Below are 24,133 nucleotides of genomic sequence, written 5' to 3' on the forward strand. Positions count from 1 at the left end.
TACTAAATGATTGTAATGGTTTAAAGAAGAGATTTGAAGAGATCTTCTTTCTGGTTCTTTCCCTTTTTTGATGTATATCGAGTTCGCGAATGTCTAGACGATGAATTTATATTCAGACAATGTCTCCTCTAGAACACAATCCATTTCAGAAAGTGACTTTAAGAAGATGCTTCATTTTTTTATATTTGAAACGTGTTTTCGTGTGATAGGAATTCCTTTAATACATGATGCATTCTACGATCAGAAAAATAATTCTACTTAAATCCTAAAATAATTCTATTGAATGAAACTTCATACCCATTATATTTTTAATTTTCTTACAATTTGGATTTCTTTAATGTTTAATACAGAATAAGCCTTACCTGATTAACAGAAATATCATGAAAAACATTTGAATATTGCCTTCATTTTTATAAAATGTGTTCAATAGTTTACTCGGAAATGTCATATTTCGCTAACAGCGCTACCATTGGTTGATTCAGGCCCTGAACTCTATTATGAAAAATGATGAGTTTTGTTATTAAAAATCTTATTATAACAAAATTTCGTAAAAAGCTTTAAAAACAAAATATGTACATTCCAATCGTCAACTAGAATATTACAGTCTCTTTCAAATTTGAAATATTAAATTTTGAATTTTAAATGTCAATAGGTGGCGCCACTAGATGTTCATTTATTAACCGCCAAAATTGTATTTCCGGTTATAACAGTCGACTCCATCGGCGTAATTTTCGCTAAATTACATTTTAATTGTGTCTATAATTAGAACTTAAACGCGAATCAAGTGATAAGCAAATTGTTTAATAAAAAAGTATTCATATTTAGAACAGTGTCACGTTTTTAACGTTTCGTTGCGTTATAACTAAGATAGAAATGAAGCACTTTGACATGATTTGAAAAGACTTTGTGTAACTCAGAAACATTAGAACATCAAATTAAAGGTATTTTAAATTCTATATTTATTACATATTTTTATGACTTTCATATAATGTCAAGATGTTTTTTATTATATCACTTTTATATATTTTCATTGCATAAATATGTAACTTTATATATGTTATATATATGTGTGAAATTTTGAAAAACTAAAGTAATTTTCAATCCTTTATACATGGAGCTTTTTAAGATTTCATAAAAGTTACATTTAATATAGCTTTATCTTTTATTTGAAAAATGCTAAAGCGGCAGGTGCTGCTACCTACTGCTCTATCATTAAATAAAAAAGGCTACCTAACCATCTAATTACCGACAGTTGATAACTGACGCTCGTTTCAAAATTTAAAAAATTTTTGGTTTCAAATATTTAAATTTAAATAATCATTATATAAATTTTATATGTATAATTTTTTTATTTTGCAATTTTGAATAAATAAACATTTATTGAATTACTCTACAAAGTTTCATAACAAGAAAAACAACATAGCCATTTATTCTCAACCATTTATTTTTTTCTTTTTTTCTCTGTATTACTAGAATGTTAAACAAAACAGTCTGTTCCCTAGTTGCATAAATTTCAGCACGGAAAATAGTTCGAAAATGTTGCAACTAACAAGTACTAAAGACTTATAAAAAACGGTTCGTTCGCGACTTCTGTCGATCAAAGATTTTGAGCAATCATCGGGACGAATTTTTTATCGTGTCAAAATTTGACATATAGTATAATCGATATTGAAATGTGGTTTTACCACATGCAAAAATTATCGTTCGAGTTTTAACAAATTGTGCAATATAAAGAACAAAGTGCGCGCTACCCATTCATCTCTTTCAAATACATCCTTTTTTCGGCATTAATACATACATTTATTGCTCTCTTCGTCTGTATGGACACAACTGTCTCCACATTTTGCAGTTTTGGAAAACAGATTCTCGAAAGAAATTCTCAGGTTGCATTGTACATTATGATTATAGATCCGTGAAACGAAATATGTTAACACTATGTTGATCAATCATGTCATATAAATCAACATTAAAAATTTCAATTTTAACATAACTTGAAGGTTGTAACTTAAACATATAGTAGCTCGAAAGTACTCGAACATCTATAAAGACATTTTATGTTTTATAAGTGCTCAAATATTTTTGTATGCCACTGTGTATGACAGATATATAATCAACACAGCGTTTCCATTCAAAGATACAGAGAGATCTGACGAATCCAGTTAAAAAAATAGATGAGAGAGAATTTCTATTCCAGAATCTTGTCCCGGAAAACTATCGCCATCTAATGAAATCATTTCGTGCTTAACCTTTAATTTGTCACGAGGCCTCGCGAAGATTCTGTTTGATTCATTTCTTCTTCCGTAACAAAGTAGTATACGAAATATGCTCTGATCCTATCGTGTACTCCATTATTGGTGTAAAGAAAAATAATTTGCAAGGGGTTAAGATTTGTGAATGCTCCTCGTGTTCACCAAATATGTCGAACAGAAGGAGCATAACAATTTACAGAGACTATAAAAATAATGTGTCTACCATTCCAAAGTTCGTCTTCTTCTTCTTCTTCTTCCCCTCTCCATCGTGTCCTTTTTTTTTTTTTTTACAAAAGTTTACAGAGTCTTTCTTTGTGCCCTTCGCGTGTCTATAAAGTTTCCTACTTGTGTACTACGGTAGTCATAAGTAAGCAACGATAACGAGATTAATACTGTTTGCTGAAAATCATTCTACAACGAGTGTTACTCGCTGTTTTACATTATACACGCGATTACTCATACATGATTACTCGGTTGACCATTATTTGTTACGCTAATGTCTTTAAATATATTCGACATGCGCAGATATTATTCGTAACTTTGAAACATTCGTACTGTAACGCCAACCATCTTTGATTCAAGTAGTTCGGAAGCTTGAAAATTTAAAAGATAGCAATTTTAACAGTTAGATGGTTTCGAACGTTTTAAATGTCAAACAGAGAATTTAATTAAAGAAAAATATCTCTATTTAAAACCTTATTATTAAAAAATTCACTCGAATGTTTCAACGATTTACATCAAATCTTTCGTTTAAACATTATATACTTGTCTGCTGTTTAAACATTTAAATCGGACATTATTTTCTCTTGCTTTTGTTCTAATCGGTTTTCGTACATATTCACTTTTTTGAATGATGATTACTCGTCTTCAAAATGTAAGTTTTACAATATGGTATTATTTATTGCTCGTATTGTCCATTGAAATTAATATCTGGAAAATTTTCATTCTTTTTTTTTTTTTTTTGTCATTTTTATTTTCGTCAATACATTATTAGTTTAGTACTGCGAGTAATTTTTCTTTCTTCTTATACATTAAAGAGTAAGAATTGGGGTTCAATTATTTTAGTAACGTTTTTTCAGTCTACTCCCACTTGAGATTTTTCAACTATAGACAACTTCAAAACACCTTTTATCACAGATAATAAACATTTATTTGGTGTAACGAATCGAAGTGCTTTCAATAACAACAGTGTTCAAATAAATCAAAATTTTTCCCAATAGGAAGAAGACAATGTTAATGTATAGCCAATCGCATGAATGAAAATCTGAACGGGAAAGAAACGTGGGTAACAAAGTGAACAATTTTTATATTCAACACAAAGTGCGAAAATCTTACTAATTAATTTGTATAGAAACTATTAATCGTATTTTTTTGTTTTTTTTTTTTTTTTTTGTTTTAATAAGATTCAAAATTCAATTGTAAATCATTTAAATCCTGTACTCTACCACTCACTCTATTTTGATTAAATTAGGGAACATTTTGTTTACGATTAGAATGTAATAGAATAGAAATACAACTTTTTTTTAATAGTATCAAAAGAAGTTTTGTCTCTACATTATCAATATAAAGCTTTTTACTGTTAAATATATGTTCTGTAAACAGTGTTTTGAACATGAGAAATGTTGGAATATGTATATACAAAACTATATTACATTCTTTTATATTATACACATCATACTACTTTTATCATCACTTATATCTTTGCTAACATGTGTATGCGTGCGTATGCGTAACGTGTGAATCATTTAAGTTAAATAAAAATATAGGATATATAATTTTGCAATTTTGAAATTAAACATAACATCAAGAACATAAGAAGCGAAAAGATGTAATATCAATGAAATAAAATTATATTTCCTATGCGTATAACAAAGATATAACTGACGAGCCCAAATTTTATACATATCGATGATAATCTGTACATGCACACCACCATCATATATGTGGATAATATTTTACAGTATGATGTACATATATATCCGGTAAAGAATATCATTTTTTTTTACACTCTATTCTACAAAACTGACTCTACAATAATGCTTACAACTTCTTCGATATAATCCCGTATTTCCACAGAGAATAAAGAACTGGAGATGTAGCGATCCGGACTTCCTGTTTAGTGTCCCCGGGAACACGTTTTGAAAATTGTTGATCGCGGAACACGCGATCGGTGCGTTTACGAACACCATTTCTGAAAAGCACACGTTAGTTCTATCGATTCTGAATGCATCAGATAAGAATTCTGGATGGAATGCTTTCGTTAGTCTTATAATTACATAAATTCCCGCTTATGAGAACCACAAGGCAAGATCTTGCAGGAATGCGAACATTTTTAGGGCGAGTTCGTCCGGATGACATATCACTGTGCCATCCACAATATATTTTGAACTGATACAAACTGATCATTAGATTCATTAATACTGGACATCAAGTTGTTAATAATATTTTTTCACACGATGTCACACAATATTACAACACAGTGGACAAAAGGAAAAGATTCTCTTCGTGTTGATCATATATCATTTTGAAGGTTATTGAAGTTAGAAAAATGAGATTGAGAACTACACAACTTAAATTACCAGATCTTCGATTAAGCGTAAGAGAATGAGATTAGTAAAGATTCGTTTCATTACGAATGATAGATTACTTTGTTAGCGTGGAAACTTCACAAAGCTGTGCTCTCTATCGGCGACGCAGCCCGATTAGGAGTGCAACACCGTTCAGGAGTATGGCACAAATCCGGTGTATGCCTACCGTCTCGTAACTGAACGAAATCTAAGTCTGCGAAAAAATTACTTCTCATGGTACCGACTGCGCTGTCGGAACCAAAACTATCTTGCCTGCATAGATCCACATTTTTATAACATTCGGTGTACTCGGTTAAAGAGTTAGGCAATTTTCCATCATACATCGGCGCCGTTTCAATTACTGTCTTCTTAGAGTTGCTCGACTCGAAATTCGTACAATTCTGGGTGGATGCGGTGCAGTCTTTTTTGTTATCTACATTAGTCTCATTTCGAGTATTGTACGAGAGAAAATTATCGTTCTTGGAAAGACTCGAATTCGAATAGAGACTATCGGTATAATGAAGCGCAGTATTATTCCTGAAACTGCCTTCTTTACGGAGATCCTCCTTCTGCAAGGTGTTAAAAGGCGAATAATCTTTATACATCTTATCTTTGTGTTTGGCTGTACAGTCTAATACTGTGAGACTCCCTTGCCTAGACAATATACTAGCGATATCCGAAACATTACTTTCCTGCCTGGTTACCCTATCGTTGATAGGCTCATCTTCGGTAACTTCTCCCGGGCTTACACTTACTTTTGATTGTAACGAAGTACCAGCTTCGGATTGACTGTTCTTCTGCGGCGAAAATGCATTCTTTGGCGTCTCTTTTGTGGGAGAAATCTTTGTCCTTCTGAGATAAGAGCCTGCCGATGATTTTGAAGTCTCGCCTACAGTCTTCTTCGTATCGTTATTGTTCTTACCATCAACTTTACTTTCCTTCTCTACGACGTTCATTGATTTTCCAATTTGCCTCAAATAGGAACTAACAGAATTCGTATCCGGCATTTTGAACTTGCCCTCCAACTTCGTTCTCGAGTGGCCGCTGCTCATCGAATTATATTCACTGGATTTCTCCGCCGACTTGGAATTCAAATTATTATTCACTTTGTACGAGTACTTGTTATCGATAATGTATTCAAGAGTATCCGACAAAGAGCTCGGACTCGCTCTGCCCACATACCGTATTTTTTCGATAGTGGGTATCCGTTTCAAATTAGATTCCGTTTCATTCTTCACGTACGAATCCTGATTATCGTTAGAAAAGTGAGCAGGCGATTCGGTCGACTTGATAGTTTGCCTTGGAAAACAGCCAGTAAATCCACTAGAGTCCGGAGAAATAACAATGTCTGGTTTATCGACGGAGGCTTCCTTAGACCTCGAGTTTTGTCTCGAGTAACGACCAGAGGTTCCAGATGATTCGTTCGTTTTACTATTTTGTCTCGTATACCTTCCTCGAGGAGTTATCACGTCAGGCACTTGAAGAATATTGCTACTAGGCACAGTTTCTTCGCGTTCCAGCGTACTGTCGTCACAACCGCTGCATCGTTTCTTCTCCTGGTGTACTTGACCTTCTTTAATAGGCTTCAATTGTGGTGTCAGTGTTTCTGGAGTCGTGGACTCGCTCGTACTCGTACTCGATCCTGTGTAGTTTCTAACATCGAATTCCAAATGCGATGGCAATTCTGCGCCCACCGATAAATGCTTTGCTAACGCTTTCAACCATAACTGCATCACTTCGAAAGGTGGCCTCTTGTCGGGATTCAGGTCGCAGCAAAGAAAGGCGATCATATAAAACATTTCTGGGCAATTGGAGCAAAATTTCTCCTTGAATACGTTTTGGTTCAGGCCAAAATCTGAAGAGCGTGGTAAATAATCGGGATCCGCTTGAACCCGGCCAATGATTTCACAAACGACGATACCAAAGCTGAATATATCAACTTTTTCGTCATACTTGTTGCCTTTCATCATCTCAGGCGCCATCCAATATGGATTCCCGACTACTGTGTATCTTTTCTTTCGCTCTTTCTTTGATGTTTTCACCTCTCCGTCGGAATGTCTGCTGTATTTGCGACTGTGGGGGGAATTGCCATTCTGTATTATCCTGGCTAGGCCGAAGTCGGCCACGACTACAGTCTTATCCTCGCGTACGAGACAATTGTGCGAGTTCAAATCTCGGTGAATAATATTCATGGAATGTAAATAAGCCATGCCAGCGGCTATGTCTTTAGCAAATGACGTCCGTTGCTCCCACGGTAAGATTTCGTTCGTATCATGAAGCAGAGCTCTCAGAGTTCCACCCGCTATGTACTCAGTGACCAAATGAAGCTTTTTATCTTTGTACAGAACACCAATGAATCGGAGAACATTGTTATGGTGTAACGAACGTAACACAGCAACCTGTTAAGAGCAATAACAAAGAATAAAATAATGTACATAAATATAGGGATACATAAAGGATCTAGCGACGGTAAAACGCAAGCCTACCTCTTTTAAAAAATTCTTTTGAGCTTCTTCGTCTACTCTGTACAACTCTTTTAGCACCATCACTTCGTTGGTATCTCTGTGTGTGACTTTGAACACTTGCCCGAAAAATCCTGTACCTAGCAGTTCACCCTTTACTAGATCACTGGCGCGAAATATTCTTTGATTCTTTGGTTCGACACGAAACGATCTAGTTCTGCTTAAGTCACATGTAGGATTTGTGGGCGAAGATCTATAAATATATTACAAATATATTACAGAACAAACTTTAAAATAAATATATATTCAGGCATCGGTAGACATTATGAAAGCATTTCATTTGAAACTTGATCTGTACCCGTCAAGCAGTCGCGACATGGAGCTACTGCGCTCTTTGTGCATAGGATCCCTGGTCCTCCGCAATTGTCTGCTCCGTGTCCCACTGATGTATCCTTCATCCCGACGTTTAAATAGACGTTCTTTATTTTCGGGACTTGTTCTAGGACTTGCAATCGATGTCAACATCGCTGCGGTCGGCGATGAATATGCGGGTCGTCGAGACACTGCGTCCGGATCGTGCTCAATGGTTAACTGCAATGTTCAATGCATTTTGTTTTTATTATTAACTATTTTTTGGGCAGATAGTAAAGACATAAACTGCCGTTGTAGGATAAAACTTACCTGTAAAACTGTGTCGGAATGTTGTATTAGATTTTCAATGCTCTCTATAGGCTGATCCTTAACCGGAGTGCCATTTATTTCGAGTATACGGTCACCGATGTGCAAAGATATGAGATCACTGGACATATTCAGTCTGTAACACATTTCACATGACATCTCTAATATTCATAAATATATGATATATATATATATATTTTTTAAACAAAACATGCAAAACTGCGTGCATTTAATTCATATTTAATTTAGATATTAGAAGTGAAATTAAACAGTAGAACTAATTTGCATGTTTATTTGTGACCTAATACATTTTCCCTCTTTTTCTTTTTAATTGTGAGATACACATAAAATACAGAGCACAAGAGATATAAAATACGAAAATGTGAAAGAAATGAGATATATTTGAATGTAAAATATCATTAAAATAAATATAAAAGTATAACATTAGAATTGAAATCATATTAGTGAAATAACATGTAGCAATTGTCTGAAGTGCATGATTTAAACTTTCACTTCAACCTGAATATTACATGCTCACACATCTAAGCAGCACATATTATGCAGTAAACAAATAATATTACACACAAGGAAATTATTTTGCACAAGATATATATTTTGCGTGCAGTTAAATAGCAGATACTAAAAGATACACATTTAACTTATAACAAATACAATATCTAGTGCATATTATTTATTTGTTATGCTGTACCTATGATTAGAGAAGTGGCAGCATAGTCTAAATAGAACCTCCATCACAGAGGCCAGCAGCTTACTGATTTTTCCACGAACATTTCTCATTAACCTGCATTTTAGTTCAAAGTTATTAGAGGCTGCTCATCTATTTTGCTTTATTTATTTTTTTTTTTAAATAACCACATTCATGCATAGTGTTAAATATTTATAAAAAAGCTACAACAATATAATTTTGCAATGGCAGTACTAGTTTATTTTAGAAACGAATACTTTCTATCATCTCTTGTTTTGCACGTTTGTTTTAAAACAATATAAAAAATTGTTGACATTATTTTATAGCCCTGTATCTTGCTTTTAACTTCTAACCACTGAATGAAAACAAATGTATATTCCTGTACATACTCAGATATGCGAAGTAAAGCACCACAATTTCGGGGATTTGGAGTTGTGTCTAATGTCAATTTAATTCCTCTTTGTTTCTCAGGATCAGAAGAATTTGGAGGTATCTCAACCAATCTGATGCTATGTGGTTTTCTCGAGAAGGGACAATTAGCTGTCCTATTGATTGGTTGCATCTGTCTCTTGTAACAACTCCCACAATATAACTTGGATCTCTCAACTAGTGCATAACTCTCTCCATCTCCAATGAAGGCTCCACATGAGTTGCAGGCAAAGCATTCTGGGTGAAATTTGTGATCTCCTGCCAACATGACAGGACCCGTAATGATTTGGCCACAACCTTGACAAGCTTCACCATAGGCAGCCCCATAATCATCCTTACAGAACAGTAAGCCATCTTTCTCAAAGTACCATGTGGATAGACCAATATCACATGCTGAACACCTAGAATATGATAACTTCATGAATGACCTATTCCTATTCATATTACAACTGAATTTTAATGGCAAAAAAAAAGTGTTAACACAAATTATTTTCCAGTAAAATATTTTTTAATAGTATCGAATTTTTATAATCTTATGAAAGTACTACTAAATGATACAAAATTTAATATAGTTGGACCTAATTAATTAGTAAGTAAATGCTATAAGTACAATGGTTTAAGAATACTTTTTATAGCCAATGTATCATTCTTTTTACTTATTTTTACCGAAAGCAATCGATATGCCATTCTTGATTTAGTGCCTGTATGAATTCATCTTCATCAATTGCATTGAGACATCCAGCACACGTTAATGTCCCACCACTTTCCCTACTTCCCAGGTCTAGAAAATATTGAAAGCAAATTTGAATAAAGAATTCACTTTTGATTATAGTTTCAAATTATTTCGTATATAAGGACTATGAAACCCATCAAAATACAATGATTTTGGGTTTCCTGTTTATGCAATTACTAAATAAGTAAGGCTACTTTTGGTATTTTATTATATAATTAATATTAGTTTATGAGATAAAATCATAATAATTTGTATAGTATAATCATTTATATATAATATATTACACATTAAAGATTAAAGACTTGGCAATTCTAATGTTAAACGTTTCGTCTGTATCGAGTTATTTACATTAGCAGCAGTACATACGTTTTTGCATGACTTTCATAGGAACGCGACGCGTACTATCGATAGAAATTTTCCTAAGCATTAAATTCCGAATAATTGGAAGTTGTTGCGGCTATGAAAACAAACACGGCGCAGTCAAACGGAAAACAGAGCGCGTCAGGGACGTGTAGTAGGAAGGAAACGTGATTCACGGTTGACATTAGGTAAGCGTTGAGAAAGCAGTTATCAACCAGCTGACAATAAATCGACCAGTTCTAAGGCGATCGAAACTTGTCAATAAGAAAGGGACATCCGCGGAATTATGGAATGTTCTTCGAAGCATTGTTCTCCTTGTCAATACACGATTGAGATGATACAGTTGAAAAGAACGCATAAATAAAGTCTCTGGAAGAGCGTGGGCCAACAGACTTGGGAGACAGGACGCCCACGCGATCCTCGAAGGATCGAACGTACACAAAATATCATCGATCGATTCATTTGTCGCGTACACTACTTAAAATGTTACGTATATCACACTATGATTTCGCTCGATTCGTCTAGAAATAACACTCTACTTTGCCGAAAAAGACGTACCGTTTGACGAAACTTCATCCATCACAGCATCTAGAACTGACACACTCCCACTCCGCGCTTCAGCCACTGAATATAGAACGAGCAGATTCGAAATCCATTCTTCACGTTACGGACATTGCGCAGTAGCGCGAAATTTAAACATCACGTAGGAAAAATATACAGCGGTTGGAAAGTATTCGAACACTTACGATTGGGAATAAAAATAGATGAAAATAAATATCAAGTAAGTTTCATTAAATATTAATTTCAATTAATTACTAAATAATAATCAATGTAGCATAAGGAAACTATAGATACAACAAGAATGTTCACTTATTTTTGTCCTCGATTGTATCATAGAAAACTTCCTAGTATGTAATGTATATGTTACATAAAACATTTTGAAATTTCATTATTACTAAGATGAAACAGTCAGGGTATTCTCTTCTTCAATCATTTTATATTAAAAAAAGAAGTCAACATGAAACAACTCTGATTAACATTTTCCAGAATTAATGTTTATTTAAAGATAAGAAAATTGATTGGTAAGGAGGTAGTCGTTTATTTTTTACAATACTTTTGGTCTTTGATTTAATTGAAATCAATACAGATACAATTTATTATATCCTAAATATATGTATACCTCAAACTAGTCTTTGATAATGTATCAAGATTTTTATCAGATTTCAAAGATAAATGTATGAAGAATCGTGCAAAATTAATACTATTTCTTTATGATAATATATATATTATGTGAGAATGTCTATTTTAGATTAAAATATATATATATATAAGCAATGTAATATAAGCGACATTATCACATGCAAAGATTAAAAATGAGTATATTATGATATTGTACTTATTATAATTAAAAACTTAATTGGATATATGTTAATACATATTACTCCATCTCACATTCATTGGTACAGCTTAATCTCGAAGATTCGGTCTATTCATAGATAAATTTCACATTAAAAAATTTTTTTCAATTGTGTTATGTATAGCTTAGTTGCGGATATTTATACAAATTCATGTCTTTATGGGAAAAAAGTAAAGAAATGGAACCGAGATAGAGATTTGTTTCACTTACTAAATATTATAATATCTACATTACTTTGAATATTTTATCTTTTAATTTCGAATAAATGCATAGAAATCTGCAGTCCATCCATCACTTAAATCGTCAATTCCAAGTATGCACTATAAAATTTATTAGTATTACCAATACTATAAAATTTATTTATATAATATGTTAAATATTATTCACGTTATACGATACACTGCGAATTTTTATGTATTTGTGCAAAATTTAAAGATGCAAAAATGCACAAAATTTATGTTAGATACAAAAGTAAATAAAATATTAATTTACATAAAAATCCGCAGTCTAATAGTCATTCAATTACTTCCGTGAGCCATTGTACGAGTCTTTGCAACTGACATAATTCAACTTCTCTTTCAGTTTGTCTCGAATTTGTTAGATTTCACTGTACCATTGGTCAATCGAAGGTCTTCAGGAAATAACATCAATGTGACACGCTCAATCGATTGCACTCTTCCCCGGCTGACCTTCTCGAAATATTTACAAAATCCGGATAATCCTCGGTCGTCCAGCGACAACTTCCGGCACTCTCAATGCCTCATCGATTATTTGGGCACGAGTAGCCGCAAATAACTGTCGGTTGCTTATAACATACCTCTACACGAGTAAAACTGTACAACATGCTTACGTCTGAATAATTTCAATCACAGTAAAGATTGTGCAGGGCCGTCGTCATTCTGTTCTCTCTGATATCTTCGTTTTCTTTCTCGACCACTGCTTAAAATAATTAGTATTCTTTTTTTTTTATAGTAAAATGTTGTTAAAACAAAGTCAAAAGACGAAAATTTTCTGTTCAGGATGAAGAGGTATAAGAATTCTTTTCAATAGAACATTGAACAATTTTTAAACCTTTGCTTGTCTTAAACAATTTTTGTTGAAGAGATACTAAACAATTGTTTGTTTTTTTTTTTTTTTTAGCAGAAATAAAGCTACTAAAAGAACGGAGAATCTCCAAATAAAGAAATTATTGTAGGAATGACGAGTTATCTTCCTGGTTAACAAGTTAAAAGAAGATTAGAGAGTTATGTGAAAGATAAAAACGTCAAGGGAATTTCAGTGTCAACATGTTTTTCAAGTTCTAGGACGTAAGCTATACAGTTAAACGAGAATATGAAATATTTAATGAGGCTTAGACGTTGAACTCGACTCGTGTAGCATTCACAGCGAAAATAAGGAATAACGAATCTGTTTGATCTAGTGTCTTCCAGATTATTTTGAGCAGTGCAAAGGGAATGTATCATAATCTTTCATGATTCTTGAATATTTAATCCGCATTGTTATCTCTGGTGCTAATTTTATCTTGCATCTGGTACACGAGCGGCCTTAAAAATGTCTTAAATGAGATAGAGATTCGTTGAATACACAAGTTTCGAAGTCTAAGCTATCAAAGAGGATAGAAAAATCGTAAATATAGTGGAATTCATTGATACGTTGTAAATCCATCAAGTTAATGTAGAACTAACATCATCTGTCACTTCATAAAAGAATTTAATTCGATGCGTTATTACAGTACTATTTCTGTATTTAACGATTTGTAATAAATTTTAATAAATTCCATTCAACTTTCTCCGCATCAACTTGATGGATAATCCTAATCTAAGAAAGATCGTAGCTAATGCCGCGCGTTTTTATGCAATTGCATGCATTTGCGTAACGGCAATGACGACAGATGATATGCAAGAGATGCGAACTTTATTTTGGTACCATAGTTCCGGTAGAACTTTCCTTTATCGCATTGAATCGAGCAACAATTCTTCAATAATCATACTATATCTTATTTCTTCCTGAACTTTGCTTCAATTTAAATTTACCAAAAAACAAAGTTCCCACTACTTTGTATGTCTGCGATGAATAACTTTCTCTTGCTCATTCTACGAACATTGGTCACCTAAATCGTCGCTTTTAAAGTTGGAAACGCATTAAAAGAGTAATATTGAGCAGTAAAATTATGAATTATTTTGTCCGTAATATAAATTTGATTCAATTACTTATACGTGACGCCCTTGAAGTTTGTAGTCCCTTTTTTCAAGTTTTGTGCCAATTTCTTTTCAAGGGCATTCGAGATATTGCACAATATCTTTTCTACGCTTCATTTCAAGATTGCGAAACGAAGGGCAAAATAAATTTTCGTGGCAACACACGACTAACCTCGCACATGCTGCAACAGAATTGCAAGGACAACAGGTGTTAAAATTTGCATAGCCGTTTCTCGCTTTCAGGCCGTTGTGAATCTATCTGTTGCTTTCGTTACCCTCTAATTCATCTTGTTCTATTCAAGGATAAGATTAGTTTGTAGACTTTTATAGCTTTTAAATTCTCTAAGACTTTTAACAGGAATTTTTAATTTTATAAGAATTAAGAAACACCAAGTTCTTTTTCTTTTTCTTCCACTTAAGATAGAAAAGAAAATAAATATTCTTTATATATATCTCTCTGTCAAGATTTTTCAAGAAATCTTTAATTCTATAAAATCTAAAAAATCTCGTCTTATTTCTCTTTTTCTTCTACTTGGAATAAGCCAGAAAAACAAAGAAAGAAGCTAATACCTTTTACATTCGCCAGGAATTAAATCTTTAGATTTCAAGAGCAATCTCAGAGTCAGCGAGAAAAAAAATGGCATTCCAGGGGAAGCAGTGACCTGTAACAATGTAAATTCATGAATGACCGGGAAAGAAGATTCCCAGACAGGTCGATTCTGCGTGAAAGGAAAAGAAGGGGCTTGCGAGGTACGTGGCTGAGGCGCGTGCTATTATCCCGCTCATTAGAACTCTGTTAACTGGCACCACTTCAAAAGCTATCTGGTCCGTTCTTCTTGCGTTTCCGCAATAGCTAGTTCCTGTTCAAGGGCATCAACGGCACGTACTTGTCGCTTGGTTGGAATGTGTACGTGGAGCACACCTTGTTCGCCTCCTCTTCCGTGTAACCATTTCTGTAACAGACCAACAACGTAACAATTACATCGATTACGATCGATCATTTCATTGAAATGTTACCATTGACAGTGTTGTGAAATTTTAGATTATTACGACTAATACAATCTACATAATCTGAAAGTTTATCGAAATTAATTCTGTACGATGAATGTGTTAGAAGCCATACAAGAAACCCATAAACACCATCACCATGATCATAAATCATCACCAACTGATACCTTGTGAGAATAAAGTTTTAATAAAATGACATCTAATCGATGGTCATATGTAGCAACGAAGATACAAGTTGTTTCTTCTTGAGAACATCACGTATCACCTGGAGGATTGTCTTGAAGAGAAGGACCTTGTGGGTGTAATAGTCCCGCGGCGAGTTAGGATACTCGTACCTTGTCGAATTAACCCACATATGGGGACAACTGAGGAGAGTCGGTGACGTAATTATTAAGAGCGTATTTAGTCGTTAATCACTGCGGGAAGAGTTTTCGCTTCTACTTTTTATACGTATGTTTTATATATATATGTTTTGGATTATCCAAACGATACTAAAAATTCTTTTTTTTTTTCAGGGAAGTATTAAACGAAGAAAGCCAAAAAATACCAAAAGCCTTTCTTCGCAGAAATATCAAATAGGACCAAAAAATACAAAACAATTCTTTACACTGTTAAGAGGGTAACAAATGAGACACTCCTTGGTATAATTTTCAAACATTTCCTTTTCTTAAAGAATTTTTACTGAAAGTAGACTAAGAAATTTTTTCTTCTTCCAGTAGAATATGCATGAAAAATTTCGAACAACTCTTGTTTGAACTTAATATTTTACAATTTCTTTTCTGTATAACTTTTTAAACCATTCAAACGTTAAAAAGAAAAAAGAAAAAAAGTTTAATTCTACACACGATCGAAAAAAGGAAAAAAGATTTAATTGCTTAAACAAGTATTAAATTTAATTATTGATTAAGAAATTCATTAAAATAATATTCGAATAAAAATCTTCTAAAATAGAATATTTTCAAAAATTAAACAAACGAAGCTCCCTAAACAAAGATAGTTCACACGAACGTAAATTCTTCTAATGTCTTTGAAACCTACCTCTGCCATTGCGAGCACGGACGCCTCTCCTTAAAACAAGTCACTTGTATCACGTTGAAGAAAAGGGCACCAAGGGTGTTCGCCACTTCAGAATTAACGTTCTGCAGGCATCTACGGAACTTGGCATCGCAGTCACAGTAGGACCGTGTGAACGGTGATTTGTTGCATATGCCATTAATGCACTCGTTAGGCAATATCGTGAGCGGACAGTGGTCGTGTTCTCTGCAACAAGCATCCTCGTCTGCGTGGTGACCAAGGTCGTCGTACGATTTTGACAAATTGCCTGGTCCACACCATTTTGTGCCTGGATAGATCAGTCCACTGTCTAGAGGCTGGTCCTGACGCAATAAAGAATATATATATTTTTTAGAATTTCCTAAATTCTGACTCCTCTTGCACAATAATGTATTAGCTAATAATATCAATGAATTTCGACAACTTTGAAAAGTAATAAGTATAAGTTGTACGCTTCTGGCGCATAAACAATTTTTTATAATTTTATTATATGTATTTTTTTAATATTTTATATTTTTATTATATGTATACGTTCGTAATTATAAATAATGTAATTCCTGAGATTTCATGAAGTCTACACATTGTCTGTGTATAAAGTTCTAATCTATCTTAAATGAAAATTTCATTAACAGATATATAAAATATAAATACTTTGGTGTGTGGAAATACTTTTAGTGCATTATAAAAGTATGAATTTATTCAAAGAATAGTGTGTTTAATCAACTATTATTTACAGTATTAATTCTTTGGATAATACATTGTAGTGTACAAGTGCGAGTTTATCTAAAGAATAATGATTAATTTTTATCGTTAGTAATGCTACTAGAAAAAAGAGAATTCTACTTACTGCTGCGACTGTCTGTATAATCTACTTCTACCAAGCGAATCAAGCGTTCTATCAACTCTGATTTTATTCGATTTTGTGACGAATTAACGTCTGAAGAGAAACGATCGATACCTTTCCTTTTTCTTGAGAAGCTTTACACGCTTCCTCCAAGTCTGCTACGAGGTTCGCCGATATTTGTCGGGCCTTTTTCGGATCAGCTCCAAGGATCATTTTCTGAATAACACCACGGTCGGTGTACAAGGTGCAGAAAGGTGCTTCGGGGTAGAATTCAATCATTTTGGACATTGTTTTGTCTGCCACGAGAACATTAGCTTCGGTTTCATCTCCCCAAAGCGTAGGTATTAACAACAGAAATACTGCAAGCATCTGTTTAAAAAAGCAAAAAGAAGAATCCAAATTAATTCACCAAATCCAAAATATCAAATACAAGGAATTTTTCGGTTAATTCAAACTTGCTATTATTATTCTCTTACATCGATTTATCTCACAAAGATCCTGTATGTATTCATTTAATGCTGATAAATATTTATATTTCCAGATTCACTATACGTCAAGAAAAGCATTGAGATTCAAATTTTTTCTTATTAAATATCTTTAATAATTCTGGTAAAAGGCATCGTAAAGCTAAAATTAATAATTTATTGGAAGTGTTCTTGTCACCAATGACATCATTAAACGACAGCAAAACCTGCTTTCGTAGTAGGTATTCTATTATTCTGTAAAACGATCACTATACTTGATTCTTAATGGAAACAAATTTTTGTTCATTAATTCGTTTTTCTAATCTTTGATTGGATGAGATTATACTCGTAGATGAATGTTCTCAACGGGGACAGTGGGTCGACAATCTGTAAACGTTTCTCAACTTTGCAGTGACTACATATGAAGTGTACAAATACCATTATTATTGTGTCTTAGCCGCATTTCGTCCTCAATTTCACTTAAATACACAATATTAATGCTTATGCAAAGCCTGAATACTTTTTATACTCGTAGAATATTATGATTAGATTATTTAATGTAGTAGAATAGAGTATCTTTTACATCTCTGTTGGAAAAGGTATATCCGAATGTTATATAATATTTATGTATTGTTTGAGGTCTGAAGATTGAATGTTCAATGTTAATTAAGCTTTGTATTGCAATTAATCAATTCATAGAAAACGGCCGTCCATCCAAGGATATATTGAGCAATATTAACAGTATTATCAAAATAGAAAAATTACAAAAATATTATAATACATTTAATACAGAACAAAACATGCTAATATTGTAATGTGTATACATATATATTTACACACATATTTATAACTTTTTCTTAATAATTTTTTTTCATTAAAATAGTAATATGAAACATTCGCACATATCTACAATAATTCTTCTCTTCCTATATATTTTTATTAAACATGTCACTTTCCATAACTGACGATAAATAATATCTTTACTTTCAGATTAACTTTAAAGTCTGCATGAACACTTGGATATCCATACGTTTCACCACTGATATGTTCCCATCGTAACACCCCATAATGATTTGGAGATTGGAGAATCCTCCAATTATGATGACGCGGATCTAATGGAAACTGATTACGTTACGTGGACAGGACAACGTGACCTTTTTTTTCTTAATCCAACATTAATCGTTGCTCGTTGAAGTAACCGTTCAAATAAATTGACCCGCAGGAATTCCGGTCGCTTTAACGAGCGAGTTAGGGGGTAGATCAATTAAACGTTATGAAACGATGTCGTTCCTTTGCCAGGCGTGTATCCGTCGTGTCCATGGCGAGGATTTACCTTGAGTTTCTTTCTTTGCCAGACGTTCATGACCAACGCATTTTATTTCTTTCTCTCTCCTTGACATATTAATCAAACGTTCTACTTTATCTGATGCGTTGTAATTTATCCGGTAAGGATATAAGACTATCAACATTTAAATGTCGTATCATCCTTAAACTGTCACTTAACTCCAATAACGCAAAACTAATTTCCATTCGTGATTGCGTTTTTATTTATACTAATTAAAACCAATTGTTACATTTATCAATATTTATTAACTGTATACAGTTGCCTGGGATAAGATTAGAAGCAAAAATTGGATTAAAGAGCTTTATTTAAAGTACCAAGGCATACCCAAGTACTTAAGTTCAAGATGTTTATCGAGAGATAGAGAAATTATTTTTAGAATAACAAGATACTACAAGATAAATGACAATTGAAAGTATTAATAAATATGACAACGCGCGTTTGCATCTCCATCAACAATTATCTTTCTAGACTGGCAAGGCAATCAGACCAAACAAGGTCCATGAATAAAATCGTGTACATCAAATTGATCTAATCCCCTTTGTATTTTTGTGTAATTTACTTTGTAATTTAAATAAAATAATATTCGTATATATCATAGCAAAATACATAAGTTTCTTTGCTACGTATTTCTTTTATATTTCTTTAATATCATCCACAGACCAATGACTATTCTATAGACACTATCACCATCAAGCCATTCAAGCAATAGAATAATACTCATTGCAGCGAGACAATGCAAAAGCACTTACTGTCAATTTACAAAAATCGAAACATCCAAATCGGAAGCGTCCACTAGACACTGTAGCGAAGATCTCAAGTTCTCCGGATCACATCTAGATCTACATCTATCACCACCTATTCAAAACCAGTAAAAAATCGAAAACTTCTACATTATATGAAAATAAAAATTCAAGCTTCAACATGTACGTAAAATAGCAAATTTCTCTATTAAAAGGCGCACGATCTTCTTTTAGCCCCGAGAATTAGAAGAAAATCTTCAATAGAGGATCACGAGCAGAGGATCACTCGATACTTAAGGTTTGAAATCAAGGAGGGAACACCCGAAGTAGTGACTTGGAGGATCGTCGATCAACTAATGCTGCTTCACCTTTCTAGAGAATCGCTTTCAAAGATCGTTCCAAGGACGACAATCTTCGTAAGGTCGCTGGTAGATAAGGAACAATGACCGAATCATTTAGAAGGCTCCGCTGCCCTTCTCCCTGACGCGTCGAAATCGCGAAGGAGATCAAGAAATAAAAGCGAAGATAGGACGCTGGAAGACGAGAGCGATGAACGAACTTGTGAATCTCTGTTACAAGTCATTAGAAACTTGGTACTTGGATGATTTTAAATGGCTTTTAAGTAACCTTCGGAAATTGGCGTGAATGCAAATTATCGTTTTCTGTGCTTACGTTCTTTATTTGTCTATGCAAAGAAGAATATGAAACGTGGAAAGATTTTTAGATACTTTGTACGTTGTTGTTTACAGAAATTAATCGTCAGATAGGCCAAGGACGATCGAATTAAAAATGTCACGAACTTTTCGAACGACTTAATAATTGGATTGAATTCAGTGATTTTCATTCAATTTTATTTTATTTTATTATTGATTTTAAAAATTGTTCATCCTGTCTTGTCAATTATATCGGTATAGGACCATTTTTTGCAGTATATATAATATATAATTAAAACAGATACTTATGTTGTATCATTCTAACTGCTAAATTCATTTCCAGATTAATTTGAAACATGACCAATGTCTCGTTACTCGTTACAATGTCTCGTAAATGTCGTTATATGTACATAAAAATATTATACTGTAAGTGTGGAAATATCTTCATGAGCCACTGTAAGTAATAACGTCAAATGGATACATCGACGAAGATTGGTACCATTCAACGGGCACAGTCTGTTCGATCGTTAGTGATTTAATCTAATTAGCGCGATTAGATCGTCCCAGTTTAGAGAGTCGAGCGAAATCCTGCGAGCCTCAATCACCAACCCTCAATAGCGAAATTGCGCCAGAATCTGGGTCAGCCGACCTCGTTGACAAACTTGTCTCTTGAACCTGCGCCAATTCACACCGAATAACCCTATGATCAACTGGTAAATCAAGCGTGATTCAACTATACTGACCCACCTTCATCTATTTACAAGGATCACCCATCATAAATCATCATTACACCTTGTTTTATCCGACATTATCAACTCCTCATTAAAAAAAATTATGTAAATTTCTTTGTTTACTAATCTTATTATGGTTCATGATTTTTTTTATGGAAAGTCTGTCTTGATTTTAGAAAAAATGTATACTATTACTTTAAGTATTAAGACACCCGTTTATTGAAGAATTCTAACAAATTTTCCTTTATTTAGCATTTTCAGACAAACAGATTTGTAATATAGTAACTATAAAATATCAAAATACACTGGAAGCCATTAACTTTGTAATAAATATTGACAGATATCTTAATATTTCTGACTGCCAGCGTAAGAGAATTATGTTATTAAAAGTAATTTATTCTAAGGCATGAAGGAAAATTGTTTTATAATATCGAGTCACATGTATAACGTGTATAACGTGTATGCCAACTGCAATTACTTATATATGAATTTAATTTTAATCTTATCTTTTGTTTTAGGCTATAAACGTTACTAAGGATTACAACAGAAATTGAGCATTTACAAAATTAAGTGGAAAAAAATGATCGTTCGCTTATTAATCATAACCCAATTAGGTAAGCTAATAACCATTAGCATGGTATGATCATCAGTCACCGAATTACTTTTTAATGATCCCTATTATTCCTTTCCAGAAAGAAGACTCGCAAATAATTCTCCATCCACAAAAGCAAATGTCGAGGAATTTACTTTATTGCTCAAAAGTATTTGGACTGCATATTTTTGTCAAAATTGAAGTATTGCTTTTGTCCATTAGTTTTTCATTAATTTATAAACTTTATTAATATTCATATTGCTATAAAAGTATCCAGCTACTTATGGAGAACAGTGTATTTAGGAAAACCTACCCTGCCTCCACTCTTACCTGTTTCATCACAAACGAACCATCTTCAATGATGAGGAATATTCGTACAAAGCCAATAAGAACCAAGAATCAAATCACGATCCAATAAATTATATCACGCTAAGCTCATTCATAAAAGAAACGAAGCACGATAGAAACGAAAAAGCGAGAATACAAAGCACGGTGAAGTATCATAACGAAATAACGCGACGAGTGGCCGAGGAATTAGCAGATTAACCAGGGTTTGACGTCAAGAACAATTTACGAGGAATCGTTGTTCGTCACGCGTACCACGCGCCGCTTAGGTCGATTAATTACCCTGTGGAAAAGTTGTGCACATGCAGTGCAGTGAATATGTTCGTCGCAATTTCACCAGGTCACGATCACAAAGGACAGGCAAGTTCAGACTCAGATGGGTCAAATCGCCCGTTCTATCTTGTAGTTTTAGACGTTGCAAGTGGATCGATTTAGTAGAAACGGATTTTATGAAATTGATTCGAAAGATCGAGTAATAAGAGACGCGTTCAAGTCGAGGAAATAACGCGAAACTCACTGAAAGAAGAGACAAGGTGCTCAAGGGACTGCCAACCAACTCCCACCTCTGGCTGCGCACCCCGGAAACCGCAACGCGACTCGAACTACTGCAGTGCGCAACAACCCCTCAACTTACCTACAACGATCCTGTAGAATTCTTAGAGTTGGATTTTAGAGATAAACAAGGTGCCATTGGCAATTATTTGGAGATTTAGTATTTGTTAATTTGAACGATTGTTGTCGTAGGAAACACTGGACATTTTATTTTAGACAAGCTGAAATGTAAGGGTTTTACATTCTCTAAATTCTTGGATTTTTAAACCCTTATATTTCTAGATTAAAAATTTTTAGATTTTTTGGCATTTAAATTCCTAAATCTCGAATTGACTATAATAATTGTCCAATTCTGTAAATATTACAAATGCAGCTTTGCCTTTTTAAATTTGGTATTTAAACGAAAATTTGGTATTAAAATAGCGCAATTACAACGTCTGTCTTAATAGTCTATTTTATTGAAATATTGTAGCAAATGAATCGTTATAAACAAATGTTGAACACTGGAGCGATCGCTATTTTTATGTAACGAATACATTTCGAACATACATATCTTAATGGGTGTGTAATTTCACTAACAAGAACTACAAATTTCAAAGGTGAATACAATTTCACGCAAAGGTGTCTCCTTTCGCTCAATTTATCTGAAATTCAGTCCTAGTATGTACAGAGTGATTCCGCTTCCTACATAGACGATTATAAAAGATTCCTTTTGCGTAGTACTTAAATATTCACATTGTTTGAAAAGTAAATTTTTCGGGAATATCGTTTATCGATTCTTTGCGCGTATTCTTTTAGGAATTATATTCTGAATAATGTATGCGTCTGAAACGTACGCGTCTTGAATATAATTTTACACTTTTTCAATTTTAAATCTTCCGCTGAAATTATAACTTATAATTTCCAATTAAAGAATTATATAAAAACAGGAGATGAATGTATCAACGATCAACGTATTTTTCAGGACTTTTAGATTTTACAATTCCTATATTTCTAAATATTTACATTTTGAAAACACTAAAAAAGCAACAGAGAAAAAAGCAAAAGAATAACAAATTAATGTACGTACATTGAAGGATAACTCTGGACGGTTTTCACTCTGAATCAATGATGGTAAACAGCAGTCGATTTATTGTCTCCACAGGATCACGATTCTCGGAAGATCTCTTCGGTGGTTGCAGAGAACCGCGAACGTCAAAACAGGGTAGTCAATCGTAGGATGGTCCTCCTTTCTGGATAAAGATTCGCTTTATGATCTCTTCAACGGCTGCTATCAAACTGATCGTTGAAACGGATCGTCAGGATACTAATATTCCATGGCATACATATACGAACCCAGTGGTCCAGATTATGCGGGGGAGATTCTGAATCACGTGATACGTCGTATGTTTGCAACCGTACAACATATAACTCTGTCTGTTGTAAATAGATCGGATTAACTTGTCCGCGACGCAGGATATGCTGGCGACGTTCTTCCTTCCGTCAGAGATTTTGCAATCGTTCTACGCGTTTAATACCCCTCAATGCAAGCCAATTGAAACCAATGCGATTCTCTTTTCTTTAAACATCCGTGACATGGCTGCTTATTGTCGCGGATTGAAATAATTGAGAACGATTAGAAACTTGTTATGGACGCAGTAATTCTAGATTTCTGTACTTCTTTGTTATTCTCTTATATTACTTGCAACGTTTGAGTTCAATAGCGTCTCGCATCTCATAATTGTAAAATCATCCATTGTAAAAACATCAATTTTTATATATTTTTATATTTTATGTCTTTATTGTATATTTTTATATCTTTATGTATACAAAGAGTAGTTCTACATCTTCATACTTTTCCTCGCACCTCTTAACTAAACTGTGGATGTTTATGCAAAATCATATTTTTATCAGAATGATTAAAAAAGATGAAACATGAATATAACGTGTGCTTAAAATCGAAACATTAAGCCAAACACTTGTGTAGTGCGAAAAAAGTATGGAAGATTTAAACTATAAAAATATTTC

The 24,133-nt window shown here is 33.5% G+C and overlaps 2 protein-coding genes across 6 annotated transcripts; both read right to left on the bottom strand.

The window, feature by feature from the left end:
• Positions 1–1,426: 1,426 nt before the first annotated feature.
• On the bottom strand, positions 1,427–10,830 carry Limk1 (LIM domain kinase 1). Of its 3 annotated transcripts, none has more exons than XM_072015589.1 (8): positions 10,743–10,830; positions 9,758–9,872; positions 9,052–9,492; positions 8,666–8,758; positions 7,960–8,092; positions 7,637–7,869; positions 7,303–7,531; positions 1,427–7,215 (listed from the first exon to the last, which is right to left on the bottom strand). In XM_072015589.1, exons 1-8 carry the CDS (start codon positions 10,762–10,764, stop codon positions 4,915–4,917), a joined length of 3,567 nt encoding a protein of 1,188 aa, XP_071871690.1. In that variant the 5' UTR covers positions 10,765–10,830; the 3' UTR covers positions 1,427–4,914. The 3 variants fall into 3 exon arrangements, with proteins under 3 accessions (XP_071871690.1, XP_071871689.1, XP_071871691.1); XM_072015588.1 differs by lacking the exon at positions 10,743–10,830 and adding an exon at positions 10,191–10,713; XM_072015590.1 differs by lacking the exons at positions 8,666–8,758; positions 10,743–10,830 and adding an exon at positions 10,191–10,712.
• A 433-nt stretch (positions 10,831–11,263) lies between these two features.
• LOC139993676 (acidic phospholipase A2 PA4) lies at positions 11,264–23,820 on the bottom strand. 3 transcript variants are annotated; one of them, XM_072015610.1, is made up of 4 exons: positions 21,560–21,694; positions 16,819–17,073; positions 15,846–16,183; positions 11,264–14,752 (listed from the first exon to the last, which is right to left on the bottom strand). In XM_072015610.1, the coding sequence occupies exons 1-4, from the start codon at positions 21,566–21,568 to the stop codon at positions 14,653–14,655; spliced, it is 702 nt and encodes a 233-aa protein (XP_071871711.1). In that variant the 5' UTR covers positions 21,569–21,694; the 3' UTR covers positions 11,264–14,652. The 3 variants fall into 3 exon arrangements, with proteins under 3 accessions (XP_071871711.1, XP_071871710.1, XP_071871709.1); XM_072015609.1 differs by lacking the exons at positions 11,264–14,752; positions 21,560–21,694 and adding exons at positions 15,004–15,172; positions 23,196–23,820; XM_072015608.1 differs by lacking the exon at positions 11,264–14,752 and adding an exon at positions 15,004–15,172 and having other exon boundaries at positions 21,560–21,707.
• Between the last annotated feature and the right edge of the window lie 313 nt (positions 23,821–24,133).

The sequence above is a fragment of the Bombus fervidus genome, chromosome 13 (genome assembly GCF_041682495.2).
Source record: "Bombus fervidus isolate BK054 chromosome 13, iyBomFerv1, whole genome shotgun sequence".
In the NCBI taxonomy this organism is placed as follows: Eukaryota; Metazoa; Arthropoda; class Insecta; order Hymenoptera; family Apidae; genus Bombus; species Bombus fervidus.

Bases quoted from the DNA above. Each gene is read 5' to 3' on its own strand.
- Limk1 (XM_072015588.1), bottom strand. From the start codon at position 10,251: ATGCTTAGGAAAATTTCTATCGATAGTACGCGTCGCGTTCCTATGAAA. The intron at 9,493-9,757 runs GTAAAAATAAGT...ATCATATTCTAG, and splicing joins TGGCATATCGATTGCTTTCG to GTGTTCAGCATGTGATATTG. The intron at 8,759-9,051 runs GTATGTACAGGA...ACTAAAATGCAG, and splicing joins GCTTTACTTCGCATATCTGA to GTTAATGAGAAATGTTCGTG.
- LOC139993676 (XM_072015608.1), bottom strand. The intron at 16,184-16,818 runs GTATCGATCGTT...TTATTGCGTCAG, and splicing joins CTTCTCAAGAAAAAGGAAAG to GACCAGCCTCTAGACAGTGG. The intron at 15,173-15,845 runs GTAGGTTTCAAA...GACTCTCCTCAG, and splicing joins CCGTGCTCGCAATGGCAGAG to TTGTCCCCATATGTGGGTTA.